This window comes from Pan paniscus, chromosome 1 (assembly GCF_029289425.2).
Source record: "Pan paniscus chromosome 1, NHGRI_mPanPan1-v2.0_pri, whole genome shotgun sequence".
In the NCBI taxonomy this organism is placed as follows: Eukaryota; Metazoa; Chordata; class Mammalia; order Primates; family Hominidae; genus Pan; species Pan paniscus.
In genome coordinates, this window is record NC_073249.2 from 88,961,518 (window position 1) to 88,974,244 (window position 12,727).

General features: G+C 46.0%; 1 protein-coding gene across 2 annotated transcripts; it reads left to right on the plus strand.

The window, feature by feature from the left end:
- Positions 1–793: 793 nt before the first annotated feature.
- On the plus strand, positions 794–11,076 carry ITLN1 (intelectin 1). 2 transcript variants are annotated; one of them, XM_063598826.1, is made up of 8 exons: positions 794–1,894; positions 2,072–2,135; positions 3,429–3,527; positions 4,748–4,995; positions 5,633–5,791; positions 6,414–6,534; positions 7,710–7,813; positions 10,608–11,076. In XM_063598826.1, the coding sequence occupies exons 2-8, from the start codon at positions 2,078–2,080 to the stop codon at positions 10,758–10,760; spliced, it is 942 nt and encodes a 313-aa protein (XP_063454896.1). In that variant the 5' UTR covers positions 794–1,894; positions 2,072–2,077; the 3' UTR covers positions 10,761–11,076. The 2 variants fall into 2 exon arrangements, with proteins under 2 accessions (XP_063454896.1, XP_054968526.2); XM_055112551.2 differs by having other exon boundaries at positions 794–2,135.
- Positions 11,077–12,727: the final 1,651 nt, after the last annotated feature.

A 12,727-nucleotide genomic window follows, 5' to 3' on the forward strand; every position in this document is an offset into this window, starting at 1 on the left:
AATGAACAACTGAGGGGATGTTTAATTTTTTTCTCTAGATCTTGGGCCCTTGGTGTTAACTTTATATACATGTATTTACTATTGTGAACTGTAAACTTAGAGACCTCTATTTTTTTTTTTTTTTTTGAGATGGAATTTCACTCTTGTTGCCCAGGCTGGAGTGCAATGGTGCGATCTCAGCTCACTGCAACCTCTGCCTCCCGGGTTCAAGCAATTCTCCTGCCTCAGCCTCCCGAGTAGCTTGGATTACAGGTGCCTGCCACCGTGCCCAGCTAATTTTATATTTTTAGTAGAGACACGGTTTCACCGTGTTGATCAGGCTGGTCTTGAACTCCTGACCTCAAGTGATTGGCCACCCTCGTCCCCTCAAAGTGCTGGGATTACAGGCGTAAGCCACAGCGCCTGGCTGAGACCTCTATTTCTAAGAGGTTGTTGTTTGTAAATATGAAAGCTGAGTATGTTCATTTTGTTACCTATACTGATGAGTAAATTTAGTTTCTAATAGATTTAATTTTATTTAATTAATTATTTTCCAGATACACAGAGCAAATAGCTTCTAATAGATTTTAAATTTACAAAAGTATAACTTTTTTTGTAGTTTTTCTTCTTGGGTGCTATTTTATTTTCTTCTATCAATATGTGAGTATTTTTTGCAAATCAGTACTTTGAACCAACAAATAGGAAATATTAGCTTAACAAAAAAGATATTCACAATCTTTGTAAGAAAAGGTTGCAGTATTATTAATGCTATAATGACATTATGTATTAGATGTATGATATCACTGGTGAAGAACTGAGTAATTCTATTATAGCTGCAGGGTAGCATTTGAGAACTTCATGACATAGGAGCAGGAATAAGACAGGAGGTTCGAAGCATCAGAGAGGTTTCGTATTGATTCAGTTTCAAATGAAGTCTGTAGCAAATTTTCCCTCGTTTGTGGCAAAATGACAAAATTAAAGACAGAGTAGTGAGTCTTTGTGTGAAACTAAATTATTCAAACTAAAGATTTATATATTTTTAAAAACTTTTTTATTCGTTTTTTGTGTGTTTTGTATCTCTTTCCCCTCCATTCCTTTTTACCAATTTATTCAGAAATGATCACTTTCCCATTTTGTTAAAATTTCCTTTTTCTATTTCTATGAATTGATAATTATGGCCAATGATTAATTTCATTTATTTATTTATTTTGAGATACCTAAGCTGAAGTACAGTGGCACGGTCATATTTCACTGAATCCTCTATCTCTGGGACTTAAGTTACCCTTTTGCCTTGCCTCAGCCCCACCTGAAACTACAGGCAAGTACCACCATGCCATGCTAATTTTTTTATTTTTATTTTTAGTAGAGAAGAGGTTGCCCTATGTTGCCCAGGCTGGTCTCAAACTCCTGAGTTCAAGTGATCCTTCTGCCTTGGCCTCCCAAAGTATTGGGATTTGAGCCAACGTGCCAAGCCAACAGATGCTTAATTTAGAGAAAGTTTTTATTTTGCAAGAAAGAAAGGCACAAAAACCCAAAACCAGCACCAACTCTTGTTAGTCTCTTCGTCTACTTCCTACTTGACACAGGTCCATGAAACCCCCAGATCCGGGAACAACGCTAGCAGGTGATTCTTAGGATTGGTTTTTTCTTTAGAACCTGTTAATTCCACTGTATAAATAACCTCCCCTGAGATAACCAGAAGCCTCCCCTGCACTGGGCATTGTGCCAGGGGAGGGTGAGGCTGGAAACCTGGGTTGGCCCCACTGGGCTTCCTCCATAAAGCTTTCAGCACCTCATTCCACATCAGGAGCGTTTTTGGAGAAAGCTGCACTCTGTTGAGCTCCAGGGCGCAGTGGAGGGAGGGAGTGAAGGAGCTCTCTGTACCCAAGGAAAGTGCAGCTGAGACTCAGACAAGGTCTGTGAGTTGGGGGAACCCTGTTTTCAGCTTAGGTCTGCTTTTGGTCTCAGAGATGTGTGAAGTTTAAACAAAAGGCAAGGGGTTTTGGAGTCTTTGTAGGACTGGACAGGGGTGGGGCAGGGATGTAGAGAAAAATGATGGCCAAGATGGTGACCTTCATCTTGCTTTCTTTAGATTACAATGAACCAACTCAGCTTCCTGCTGTTTCTCATAGCGACCACCAGAGGGTGGAGTACAGGTGAGTCACGCTGCTAGGGACAGCAGTTCCTTCAGCTGGATGACTTCCGGGATCCTGGTCTCTCCCAGGACACAGAGCATGTCTTTGAGATGCACAGAGGCTGGTTTGCATGTAGACTGAGTGCCGATTTCTGGTCTCTGGCGGAATCTGGCCTGTGGCAGTGAGGGTGTTGCTTGAGGCATGTCCTGGGTCCAGGCTCTGTGCTTTTGTGTGGCCCTGAGGGGGCTGTGGCAAGAACTGTGTCACCTTCCAGCCACTGCCCACTCCTGTGGCCTTGGCTATGGGATTTCCATGGGAACTACATGGTCTGCTTTGTGCCTGGAGAATGTTCTCTCCACAGTTTTCCTCTCTACAACAAGAATAACAATGACATTTAAAAATTTGTATTTTTCTTCACTGTCTAAAAAAATTTTTTTTTTAAAGAAAAGGCTGTTTCGAAATATCTTCTTACTTCATCTTTGCAAAAGCACTGTTTATTAACTGTGTTTTAGGTATGAGGAAACTGAGGTCAGTCACCTCTGACCTCAAAGCTTTCCCCTAGACTGTTCGAATAGTTTGCAGACTTTTTGGAGTAGAGATTAGTCTCACCACTCCCTACTTCACACCCCATGTTTCAGCCATATTAAGCAGCTTGTAGTTCTACAGCTGGACTACGCTGTATTTTTTTTTTCTCTAGGCCTTTGGATATGCTGTTTTCTCTGCCTTGGATTGTCTTCCTACTGATAAATCGTGTTTTTTCTCTCAGAATAAGCTAAGATGTCACCTGGACTGGAAGGTCTTCTGTGACTAAGACATGAGACAACCCCTCTTGCCTTCTTCTCCCAGGCAACTGCCCTGCTCGCTCTCTGGCCTTTCCATTTTCCACTGTTACCTCAGAGTCTTTCTTTTGTTCTCTTGAGTTTGCCTTTCTTCTACCATTTATTCTTGTCAATACAATTTTCTGTTGACTTGTTAGCAATTCCCTCTAGAGGCAAGCTCTTGCTGGGGAACTTTAATGTCTTTGATTACTCAGTGCTTAGGGCAGGACCCAGCACAAGGACAGGTCTTGTGGCGGGAGGCAGACTTTAAGCCTGTGCTCGCTGTCAGGTCGGATGGGCTGAGTGGATATGATGCCGATGGGCTGAGTGGATGTGACACTGATGGGCTGAGTGGATATGACACTGGCTGTCTCAGGCCTTACCACCCGGGCAGCGAGGTTCTGCTACAGTGGTGGAATGAGTGTGGGACTGGTGATAGGAGAGGGTAGGTTTTGTGTCAAACCGGGAATGAGAATAAACCCTGTGTATTCCCTAGATGAGGCTAATACTTACTTCAAGGAATGGACCTGTTCTTCGTCTCCATCTCTGCCCAGAAGCTGCAAGGAAATCAAAGATGAATGTCCTAGTGCATTTGGTGAGTGATGAAACATTCAAACAGAGCTCAGTCAGGGTATCAGGATTGTGTCTTCTGGGAGTCTTTTTGTCTTTTAGTTAAAAAATTATGGTAAAGTATATGTATATTATAATTTACATAAGATTTGCCATTTTAAGCAACATTAAGTGTGCAATTCAGTGGCATTAATTACCTTCAAGGTTGTGCAACCATCACAGCTATCCATATGCAGAACTTTTTCAGTGCCCCAAACAGAAACTCTGTACTTAATAACATGGAGGGGCCGGGTGCGGTGGCTCAGGCCTGTAATCCCAGCACTTTAGGAGGCTGAGAGGGGTGGATCAGTTGAGGCCAGGAGTTTGAAACCAGCTTGGCCAACATGGTGGGGCCCTGGCTCCACTAAAATACAAAGATCAATTGGGTGTGGAGTACATGTTTGTAATTCCAGCTACTTGGGAGGCTGAGGTGGGAGGATCGCTTGAACTCAGGAGGCAGAGGTTGCAGTGGGCCAAGATAGTGCCACTTCACTCCAGCCTGGGCAACAGAGTGAGACTCAAAACAAAACAAAACAAAACCAAACCAAAACAAAAAATAACATGGAGTTATTAAGCAATAACTCTCTTCCCTCAGTCTCTGGTAGCTGCATTCTACTTTCTGTCTCCATGAATTCGCCTAGTGTAGTTACCTCATGTAATTGGAGTCATATGGTATTTGTCCTTTGGTGTCTGGCTTATTTCACTTAGCACAGTGTTTTGAGGGTTTGTCCATGCTGTAGCATGGATATTTCATTCCCTTTTATCCACTGCAGATACATATATGCACACACACCATGTTTTGTTTATTCATTCACCTGTTGGTGAATATTTGAATTGTTTCTTCTATTTGGCTCTTGTGACTAATGCTGCAATGAACACTGGTTTAAAAGCATCAGCTTGAGGCCCTGTTTTCAATTCTTTTGGGGATAGACCTGCAGTGGAATTGCTGGGTCATAGGATAATTCATTGTTTAACTTTATGAAAAATGTCACTGGGATTTTATACAATTCTATGTTCTGCCTCAGTTACAGGAACATGATCTTCTGAACTCAGGGAGGCCCCAGTACCCCTGGGAGCACTTAGTGATGTGACTCAGGACAGGAGCCTTTAGGCCATGTCTCTGGTTCCTAGGGCCTTTCTTGTCATGGGGCTGAGATGAACCCTCAGCTCTCAGACAGGGAGGCTCTGGGCTGGTTCTCTCTACAGATGGCCTGTATTTTCTCCGCACTGAGAATGGTGTTATCTACCAGACCTTCTGTGACATGACCTCTGGGGGTGGCGGCTGGACCCTGGTGGCCAGCGTGCATGAGAATGACATGCATGGGAAGTGCACGGTGGGCGATCGCTGGTCCAGTCAGCAGGGCAGCAAAGCAGACTACCCAGAGGGGGACGGCAACTGGGCCAACTATAACACCTTTGGATCTGCAGAGGCGGCCACGAGCGATGACTACAAGGTTGGTGCCACTTCCCACCCACTCGGGTGAGGGTGAGGAGTGGAGTGTGGCTGGCCACAAGCCTGCAGGAGGGAGGGCTGGAAGGTGGGGATGTAGGGAAGGGCTGGAGAAGAAGAGAGAAACACTTGCGCCTTTTTTTTTTTTTTTCTTGAGACGGAGTCTTCACTGTGTTGCCCAGGTTGGAGTGCAGTGGTGTGATCTTGGCTCATAGCAACCACTGCCTCCTGGGTTCAAGTGATACCCTGCCTCAAAAGTAGCTGGGATTACAAGCACCCACTACCACAGTGGGCTAACTTTTGTACTTTTAGTAGAGATGGGGTTTCACCATGTTGGCCAGGCTCGTCTCGAACTCCTGACCTCAAGTGATCTGCCCGCCTTGGTCTCCCAAAGTGCTGGGATTATAGGCATAAGCCACCACACCCAGCCAACTTACACTTTGAATCACAACTTCTCCTAACAAGGCTGTTAGGGCCCTGGGTGTGGTGGGATCATCTGCTGGGTGTGGGGTGTCTGAGTATGGTTGGCCATTTGCTCACCTGGAGTCCAGAGCTCTCAGTCCAGCTGAGGTTGCATGTGTGGACCTTCTGTCTCCTGGGACTTCCTGGCCCAGTCAGGCTCAGTGTCTGTTGCTTTCCAGAACCCTGGCTACTACGACATCCAGGCCAAGGACCTGGGCATCTGGCACGTGCCCAACAAGTCCCCTATGCAGCATTGGAGAAACAGCTCCATGCTGAGGTACCGCACAGACACTGGCTTCCTCCAGACACTGGGACATAATCTGTTTGGCATCTACCAGGTACAGAGGGCTGCTGGCTGGGACTGGTTTTCATGGCTGTACAGAGAAGCAAGTGTTAGAGGTTGGGCAGGAGTCATTTTTTAATGGGCCTCTCTCCCATGTTCTTCTAACCCAGATTTGCTGATGGCTTCTGTTGCTTCTCTTAGGAATTCTGAGCCAGGCAAGAGAAAAGACCTATGGGAGGGGTGGGGGGGCCGGGGGAGGGATAGCATTAGGAGAAATACCTAATGTAAATGACGAGTTAATGGGTGCAGCAAACCAACATGGCCGATGTATACCTATGTAGCAAACCTGCACATTGTGCACATGTACCCTAAAATTTAGAGTATAATAGTAATAATAAAAAAAGAAAGACCCATGGGAGAGGACAGCTGGGGCAGGAAGAGTGTGGATCGGTCGGGGAGAAGGAGAGAGAGAATGAAGTGGTCTAGGCTGCCACAGAAGCACACTCCTGAGTAACTGGCAGCAATGCCAGGGAAAGATTCTTATTTTGACTGGTTTTGAAGTAATCTCAGTTACTGAGAAAGCATTGTTTCCCCTCTATGAATGGCAGCATCCCAGGAGATGCTGGTAATGGCAAATCTAGCGTCTTTACTTCATGACTTTTTTTTGTTATTTGTAGAAATTCCCAGTGAAATATGGAGCAGGACAGTGTATTACTGACAATGGCCCGGCGATCCCTTTGGTCTATGATTTTGGCGATGCCCAGAAAACAGCATCTTATTACTCACCCTATGGCCAGCGTGAGTCTTTAATGATCCTCTGAACTCTTAGTGGGAAAGGGAATACATTCAACTATGCTAGGTAACAGTTATGCATCGGACTGAAGCTTGGTTCTCTTCTGTAATGTTCCCTATATTGCCCCACTTGATTTGCATGGCTGCCTTTGAGATCTGAACTTTATTAACCTCATTTTAGGAAACTGAAGCACTGAGAGGTTTAGAAACTTGCGAAGATCACAAGGCATATGTGGAAGAGTCAGTAATTGGGGTGAGGAAATTTGGCTCCAGACTTTTTTTTACTTTTGAGATGGAGTTTTGCTCTTGTTGCCCAGGCTGGAGTGCAATGGTGCAGTCTCAGCTCACTGCAACTTGTGCCTCCCAGGTTCAAATGATTCTCCTGTCTCAGCCGCTCAAGTAGCTGGGATTACAGGTGCCCACCACCATGCCCGGCTAATTTTGGTATTTTTAGTAGAGACAGCATTTCACCATGTTGGCCAGGCTGGTCTCCAACTCCTGACCTTTGGCGATCTGCCCGCTTTGGCCTCCCAAAGTGTTGGGATTACAGGTGTGAGCCACTGCGCCCGGCCAGGCTGCAGACTCCAGACTCTTTACTCCTAACAACCCACTCTCAGCCCTGCAGGAGCTTGTTAGGACCAGGCCAGGTCCATGTGCACAGAACAGCCAAAAAATGGTGGAACTTTTTTTTTCTATTGTGAGTTTATTTTGTGTGAAGCCAAAGTTGGTAGCATAGCATGCTCCGCAGAGGCTGAGCATATATTATAGAACTCAAAGCTGTTATTATTTACATTTGGTAGTTGAAATTTTAAAATAAAGGAGAAAAGAAAAATGTAAACAGGAACAGAGTGAATACATCTGTTAATTTCTGCAACTCAGTCTTTGGAAATGTTCAGTGGTGATCTTCCTGCAGAGTTGAATTTCTCTTCACAAGCATCTAGCAGATGAGGAGCCCTCTCTGAGGACCAGCTCTTCATCTCTGGGGTTGGGAAAAGGTCCCTCTTAGCTAAGCTTGAGGCCAGGATGTACCAGCCATTGGCCACAGGGGTGCTGGGCTCCACCAGTACAGCTGGAGTGTTGGGCTGTAGCCTTAGCTTTGGCATCGAGAATCTCGGGGCTGGCCTAACGGAAGCGATTTCTAGCATCTTCCTTGAATGCTGTTTTCTGCCTCTTGTTTTCAGGGGAATTCACTGCGGGATTTGTTCAGTTCAGGGTATTTAATAACGAGAGAGCAGCCAACGCCTTGTGTGCTGGAATGAAGGTCACCGGATGTAACACTGAGCACGTGAGTCTCTGTGGGGACCACAGGGACCTGTGAGTAAGGTTGAGTTTGTCAGTGTGTGTTGGTATGTGTGTATGTGTTGATTGTGGTGCAACTGGGGTGTGTGTGTATGTGTGTGGGAGTGTGACCTTCTCTTGCTCATTGCTGGGCTCCAAGGGCCAGTGCTGTGGGACCCTTTGTCCAGGGATACACATCCTGTCCCTTTGAGGACCAAAATCAAGGGGTGAGGCTTCAAAAGAACCATTGCTTGGTGCTCAACCTTTGTGAGAAAACACTCAATCGCTTGGAGCTGGGGTGAGGCTTGTGTGCTGAAACATTCTGTAGAAGTCTTTAGAGCTGAGAGTCCTTGAGAAACACAGGTGTTTTCCTTCATCTGAGGTTTATATTTCAGAGAAAACCTGGGCCTCCCCAACCCTAGCCATGGTTTGCCTAGATACACACTGCACTGGGGAGTTGCTGGGACAGTCCTGGACATCATCTTCTAGAAACTTCACTCTGGCCATCCCTTGTGTGGTTGAAATGTTAAGGCTCAGGAATCCTGAATGGTGGGATTGATAAATTCCAAAGATTTGAAATGGAATACCAGTTGTATTAATCCATTCTCTCACTGCTATAAAGAAATATTGGCCAGACATGGTGGCTCACACCTGTAATCCCAGTACTTTGGGAGGCAAGGCAGGTGGATCTTTTGAGTTCAGGAGTTTGAGACCAGCCTGGGAAACGTGAGGAAGCCTTGTCTCTACAAAAAATACAAAAATTAGCCGAGTGTGCTGGCGCATGCCTGTGTTCTCAGCTACTTGGGAGGCTGAGGTGGGAGGATCTGCTTAAGCCTGGGAGGTGGAGGTTGCAGTGAGCCAAGATCATACCACTGCACTCCACTCCAGCCTGGGTGACAGAGCGAGACCCTGTCTCAAAAAAAAAAAAAAAAAAAAAGGAAAGAAAAAGAAATATCTGAGACTGGGAAATTTATAAAGAAATGAGGTTTAATTGGCTCATGGTTCTGCAGGCTGTACTGTATGTATAGTGGCTTCTGCTTCTAGGGAAGCCTCAGGAAGCTTCCAATCATGGCAGAAGGCAAAGATGGAGTGAGGTTTCTCCCATGGCAGGAGCAGGAGCGAGAGCAGGGGAGGTGCTACACACTGTTTTTTTTTTTTTTTTTGAGACAGAGTTTTACTCTTGTTGCCCAGGCTGAAGTGCAATGGCACGATCTAGGCTCACCGCCACCTCTGCCTCCCAGATTCAAGTGATTCTCCTGCCTCAGCCTCCCAAGTAGCTGGGTTTACAGGCATGAGCCACCACACTGGGCTAATTTTGTAGTTTTAGTAGAGATGGGGTTTCTCCATGTTGGTCAGGCTGGTCTCGAACTCCTGACCTCAAGTGATCTGCCTGCCTCAGCCTCCCATAGTGCTAGGATTACAGGCATGAACCTCCATGCCCGGCTGGTGCTACACACTTTTAAATGTCCAGATCTCATGAGAAGTCACTCACTATTATGAGGACAGCATCAAGGGGCTGGTGGTAAAATCATTCATGTGAAACCACCCCCACGATCCAATCACCTCCTACAAGGCCCCACCCCCAACACTGGGGATTACAATTCAACATGAGATTTTGTGGGGACCCAGGTCCAAACCATGTCACCAGTTGAATACAGAGGATGGGCAGGGAAGTCTAGAATAACATGGTTCTCATCTGGATGATGAATAGGTTCTGGGTCAATGAGGGATTTACTTAACTCTGTTTTGGTCATTTGGAGCTTGAGGTTCCTGTGTAGAGATCCAAGCTGGATTTTGAGGTCTTCAGCACAGGAAGCATCTCAACAGGAGATGGAGATTTTGGGGCCATCAGTGAATTTTTAGTAATTGAGGCCACAGTAGTCATGCGATTTATAAGGGAGAGGGAGATAGGTCCTCCACTAGGGAGCAGCACTTAGAGGATTTATGAAAGAAGAGAACAGGCAGGGGCTCTGAGCATGAATGTTCAGTAAAGTTGAAAGGAAGTCAAGACAATAATGTCACTAAAGCTAAAAGAAGAGAGTTTTTTTTTTTTTTCTTTTGAGACAGCGTCTTACTCTGTTGCCCAGGCTGCAGTGCAATGACGCGATCTAGGCTCATTGCAACTTCCACCTCCCAGGTTCAAGCAATTCTCCTGCCTCAGCTTCCTGAGCAGTTGGACTACAGTTGCCTGCCATCCCGCCCTGCTAATTTTTTTTTTTTTTTTTTTTGAGACGGAGTCTCGTTCTGTCACCCAGGCTGGAGTGCAGTGGCACAATCTCAGCTCACAGCAAGCTCTGCCTCCCAGGTTGATGTCATTCTCCTGCCTCAGCCTCCTGAGTAGCTGGGACTACAGGTACCTGCCACCACACCTGGCTAATTTTCTTTTGTATTTTTAGTAGAGACGGGGCTTCACTGTGTTAGCCAGGATGGTCTCGATCTCCTGACCTTGTGATCCGCCCACCTTGGCCTCCCAAAATGGTGGGATTACAGGTGTGAGCCACTGCACCTGGCCCGCACCCAGCTAATTTTTGTATTTTTTGTGGAGATGGAGTTTTACCATGTTGGCCAGGATGGTCTCGAACTCCTGGCCTCAAGTGATCCACCTTCTTCAGCCTCCCAAACTGCTGGGATTATAGGTTTGAGCTAAGGAAGAGAGAGAGGTTTTTATGGAAAGGATAGATCAACACTGTCAATGGAGAGTCTGATGAGGACCAAAGAAATCACTGGATTCAGCTGTTAAGATGGCATTGGCCTCACTGGCTGATCTCTCATTACTGCCTCTTCCTCTGTTTGTTTCCCAGCACTGCATTGGTGGAGGAGGATACTTTCCAGAGGCCAGTCCCCGGGAGTGTGGAGATTTTTCTGGTTTTGATTGGAGTGGATATGGAACTCATGTTGGTTACAGCAGCAGCCGTGAGATAACTGAGGCAGCTGTGCTTCTATTCTATCGTTGAGAGCTTTGTGGGAGGGAACCCAGACCTCTCCTCCCAACCATGAGATCCCAAGGATGGAGAACAACTTACCCAGTAGCTAGAATGTTAATGGCAGAAGAGAAAACAATAAATCATATTGACTGAAGGCTTGGTATTTCTGTGAATTCCTTTCCTGCAGGGGTGAAGCACTATGGGAAATTTCGAAAGCATGTGTATTGTTCTGGTTGACTGTACTTCAACTGCGTGTGTGCTTGGACTGTTAGGACTCAGGAATCCTGATAGAGAAACATGCCATCTCTACTTCCCTTTCAGGTAGCCCTTAAAATAGCCAGAGGCATACAGGGCAAGGGGAAAGGAGACATTTTATCCTAACCCTTCCTAACTCACTCACATGGACTGATCAATTTGTATCCTCAACCTGAAGACCCGAAAGGAGAAAAGCGTCCATTTTTTGGGGGGTGCCCCAAAGAAGAAGGAGATATACCCAATATCTATATCTAGTACGTTCTAACCTTAGTGACTGGGCACTCTCTTTAGGGAAGAATGGGCTGGCATGTTGTGATGATGGTGACTCTCCTTGTGCAGTGGCTTAACCATTCCTGGGCTCCCATCTGCAGGTGCTCATTCAGAAGGAGACATGTGGCCAAATCATCCCCAGTGGGTTATTGGTACAGATGGGATGGGGATGGCATCAGTTCATACCCATGGCTAAATATTAGGCATAATATTGTGTTTCCTCTACAATGCAAATTGGATTATGACAAGCCCTTCCAATTCTTCGCCACTCTAAGTGTCAATTACTTCTCACTGGCTAGAAAATGAAGTTTAAAGTTCTTAGGCCTTAGAGGAATTAGAAGAGGAAGGGGAAGAAGGGAAAGAGGAAGGGGAAGAAGAAGGGAAAGAGGAAGGGGAAGAAGTTTGCTTAGAAATTGTTTGGGAGGGGCGGGGGTGCAGTGGCTCATGCCTATAATCCCAGCACTTTGGGAGGCCGAGGTGGGCAGATCCCACGGTCAGGAGGTCAAGACCATCCTGGCCAACCTGGTGAAACCCCATCTCTACTAAAAATACAAAAGTTAGCTGGGTGTGGGGGCACATGCCTGTAATCCCAGCCATTCAGGAGGCTGAGGCAGAAGAATCGCTTGAACCTGGGAGGCGGAGGTTGCAGTGAGCCGAGATCACACCACTGCACTCCAGCCTGGCAATAGAGCTAGACTCCATCTCAAAAAAAAAAAAATATCTGGGATGGTTATCTTTGTTGTTTAAACTAGATCTATTTGGACCTGGGTTAGAAATTGTTAGTATTCTCTCTAGAGCCTTTCTTTCTTTAGTTCTTTCTATCTTTTTAATAACTTGTTTTCTGTCATCTGTTCTTTCCTGCCTTCTCTCTTACCCCTTGTCCCCATTCTCTATCCTGAAACACAGACGTCTCTGTCCCTCTTCACTCTCAGATGCCCTTCTTCCAACTAGGGGAGACAAACCTGAGTATGTTTTTATCTCTGGTTGGAGTTCCCCTGTATGTAACTCATCTTTTGTGTGCCAGACACTGTTGGCTGGGAGTGCACAGACAGTGGTGGGAGAGAGAGGTGAACAGTTTTTCTCTTTTATAGATTCCTTTATGAATTAATTCCAACAATATTCATTGAGTGTGTACTAGTTCCTGGGCTAAGTGCTGGGGATACGGTGATAGAGAAGTGATAGAGAAGACAGATGAACCCAATTCTAAAGCTGCAGGTGGTGGAGCCCAGGGGCCCTTCAGGAGCAAGGTGATAAAGTCTCCCATGAGAGCTTCCTGGGGAGCTGTGGAAACACAGGAGAGCGATCCCCAATCCAGAAAGGCATGTTAGTGAAGACCTCTCAGAGAAGGTGGCCTTCCCTTAATTCTCCCTGCCACCTTGGCGTGACCACAGAGATCTCTAAGCTGGGAAAGTTTTCACCCGTCATTGTTTTCATTGTGCCCCACATCCAGAGAGTGAAGTTGTTAAAGGTCT

Coding starts and splice junctions, on each gene's coding strand:
- ITLN1 (XM_055112551.2), top strand. CDS start 2,078: ATGAACCAACTCAGCTTCCTGCTGTTTCTCATAGCGACCACCAGAGGG. Junction 5,792..6,413: donor ATCTGTTTGGCATCTACCAG/GTACAGAGGGCT, acceptor TGTTATTTGTAG/AAATTCCCAGTGAAATATGG. Junction 6,535..7,709: donor TTACTCACCCTATGGCCAGC/GTGAGTCTTTAA, acceptor TCTTGTTTTCAG/GGGAATTCACTGCGGGATTT.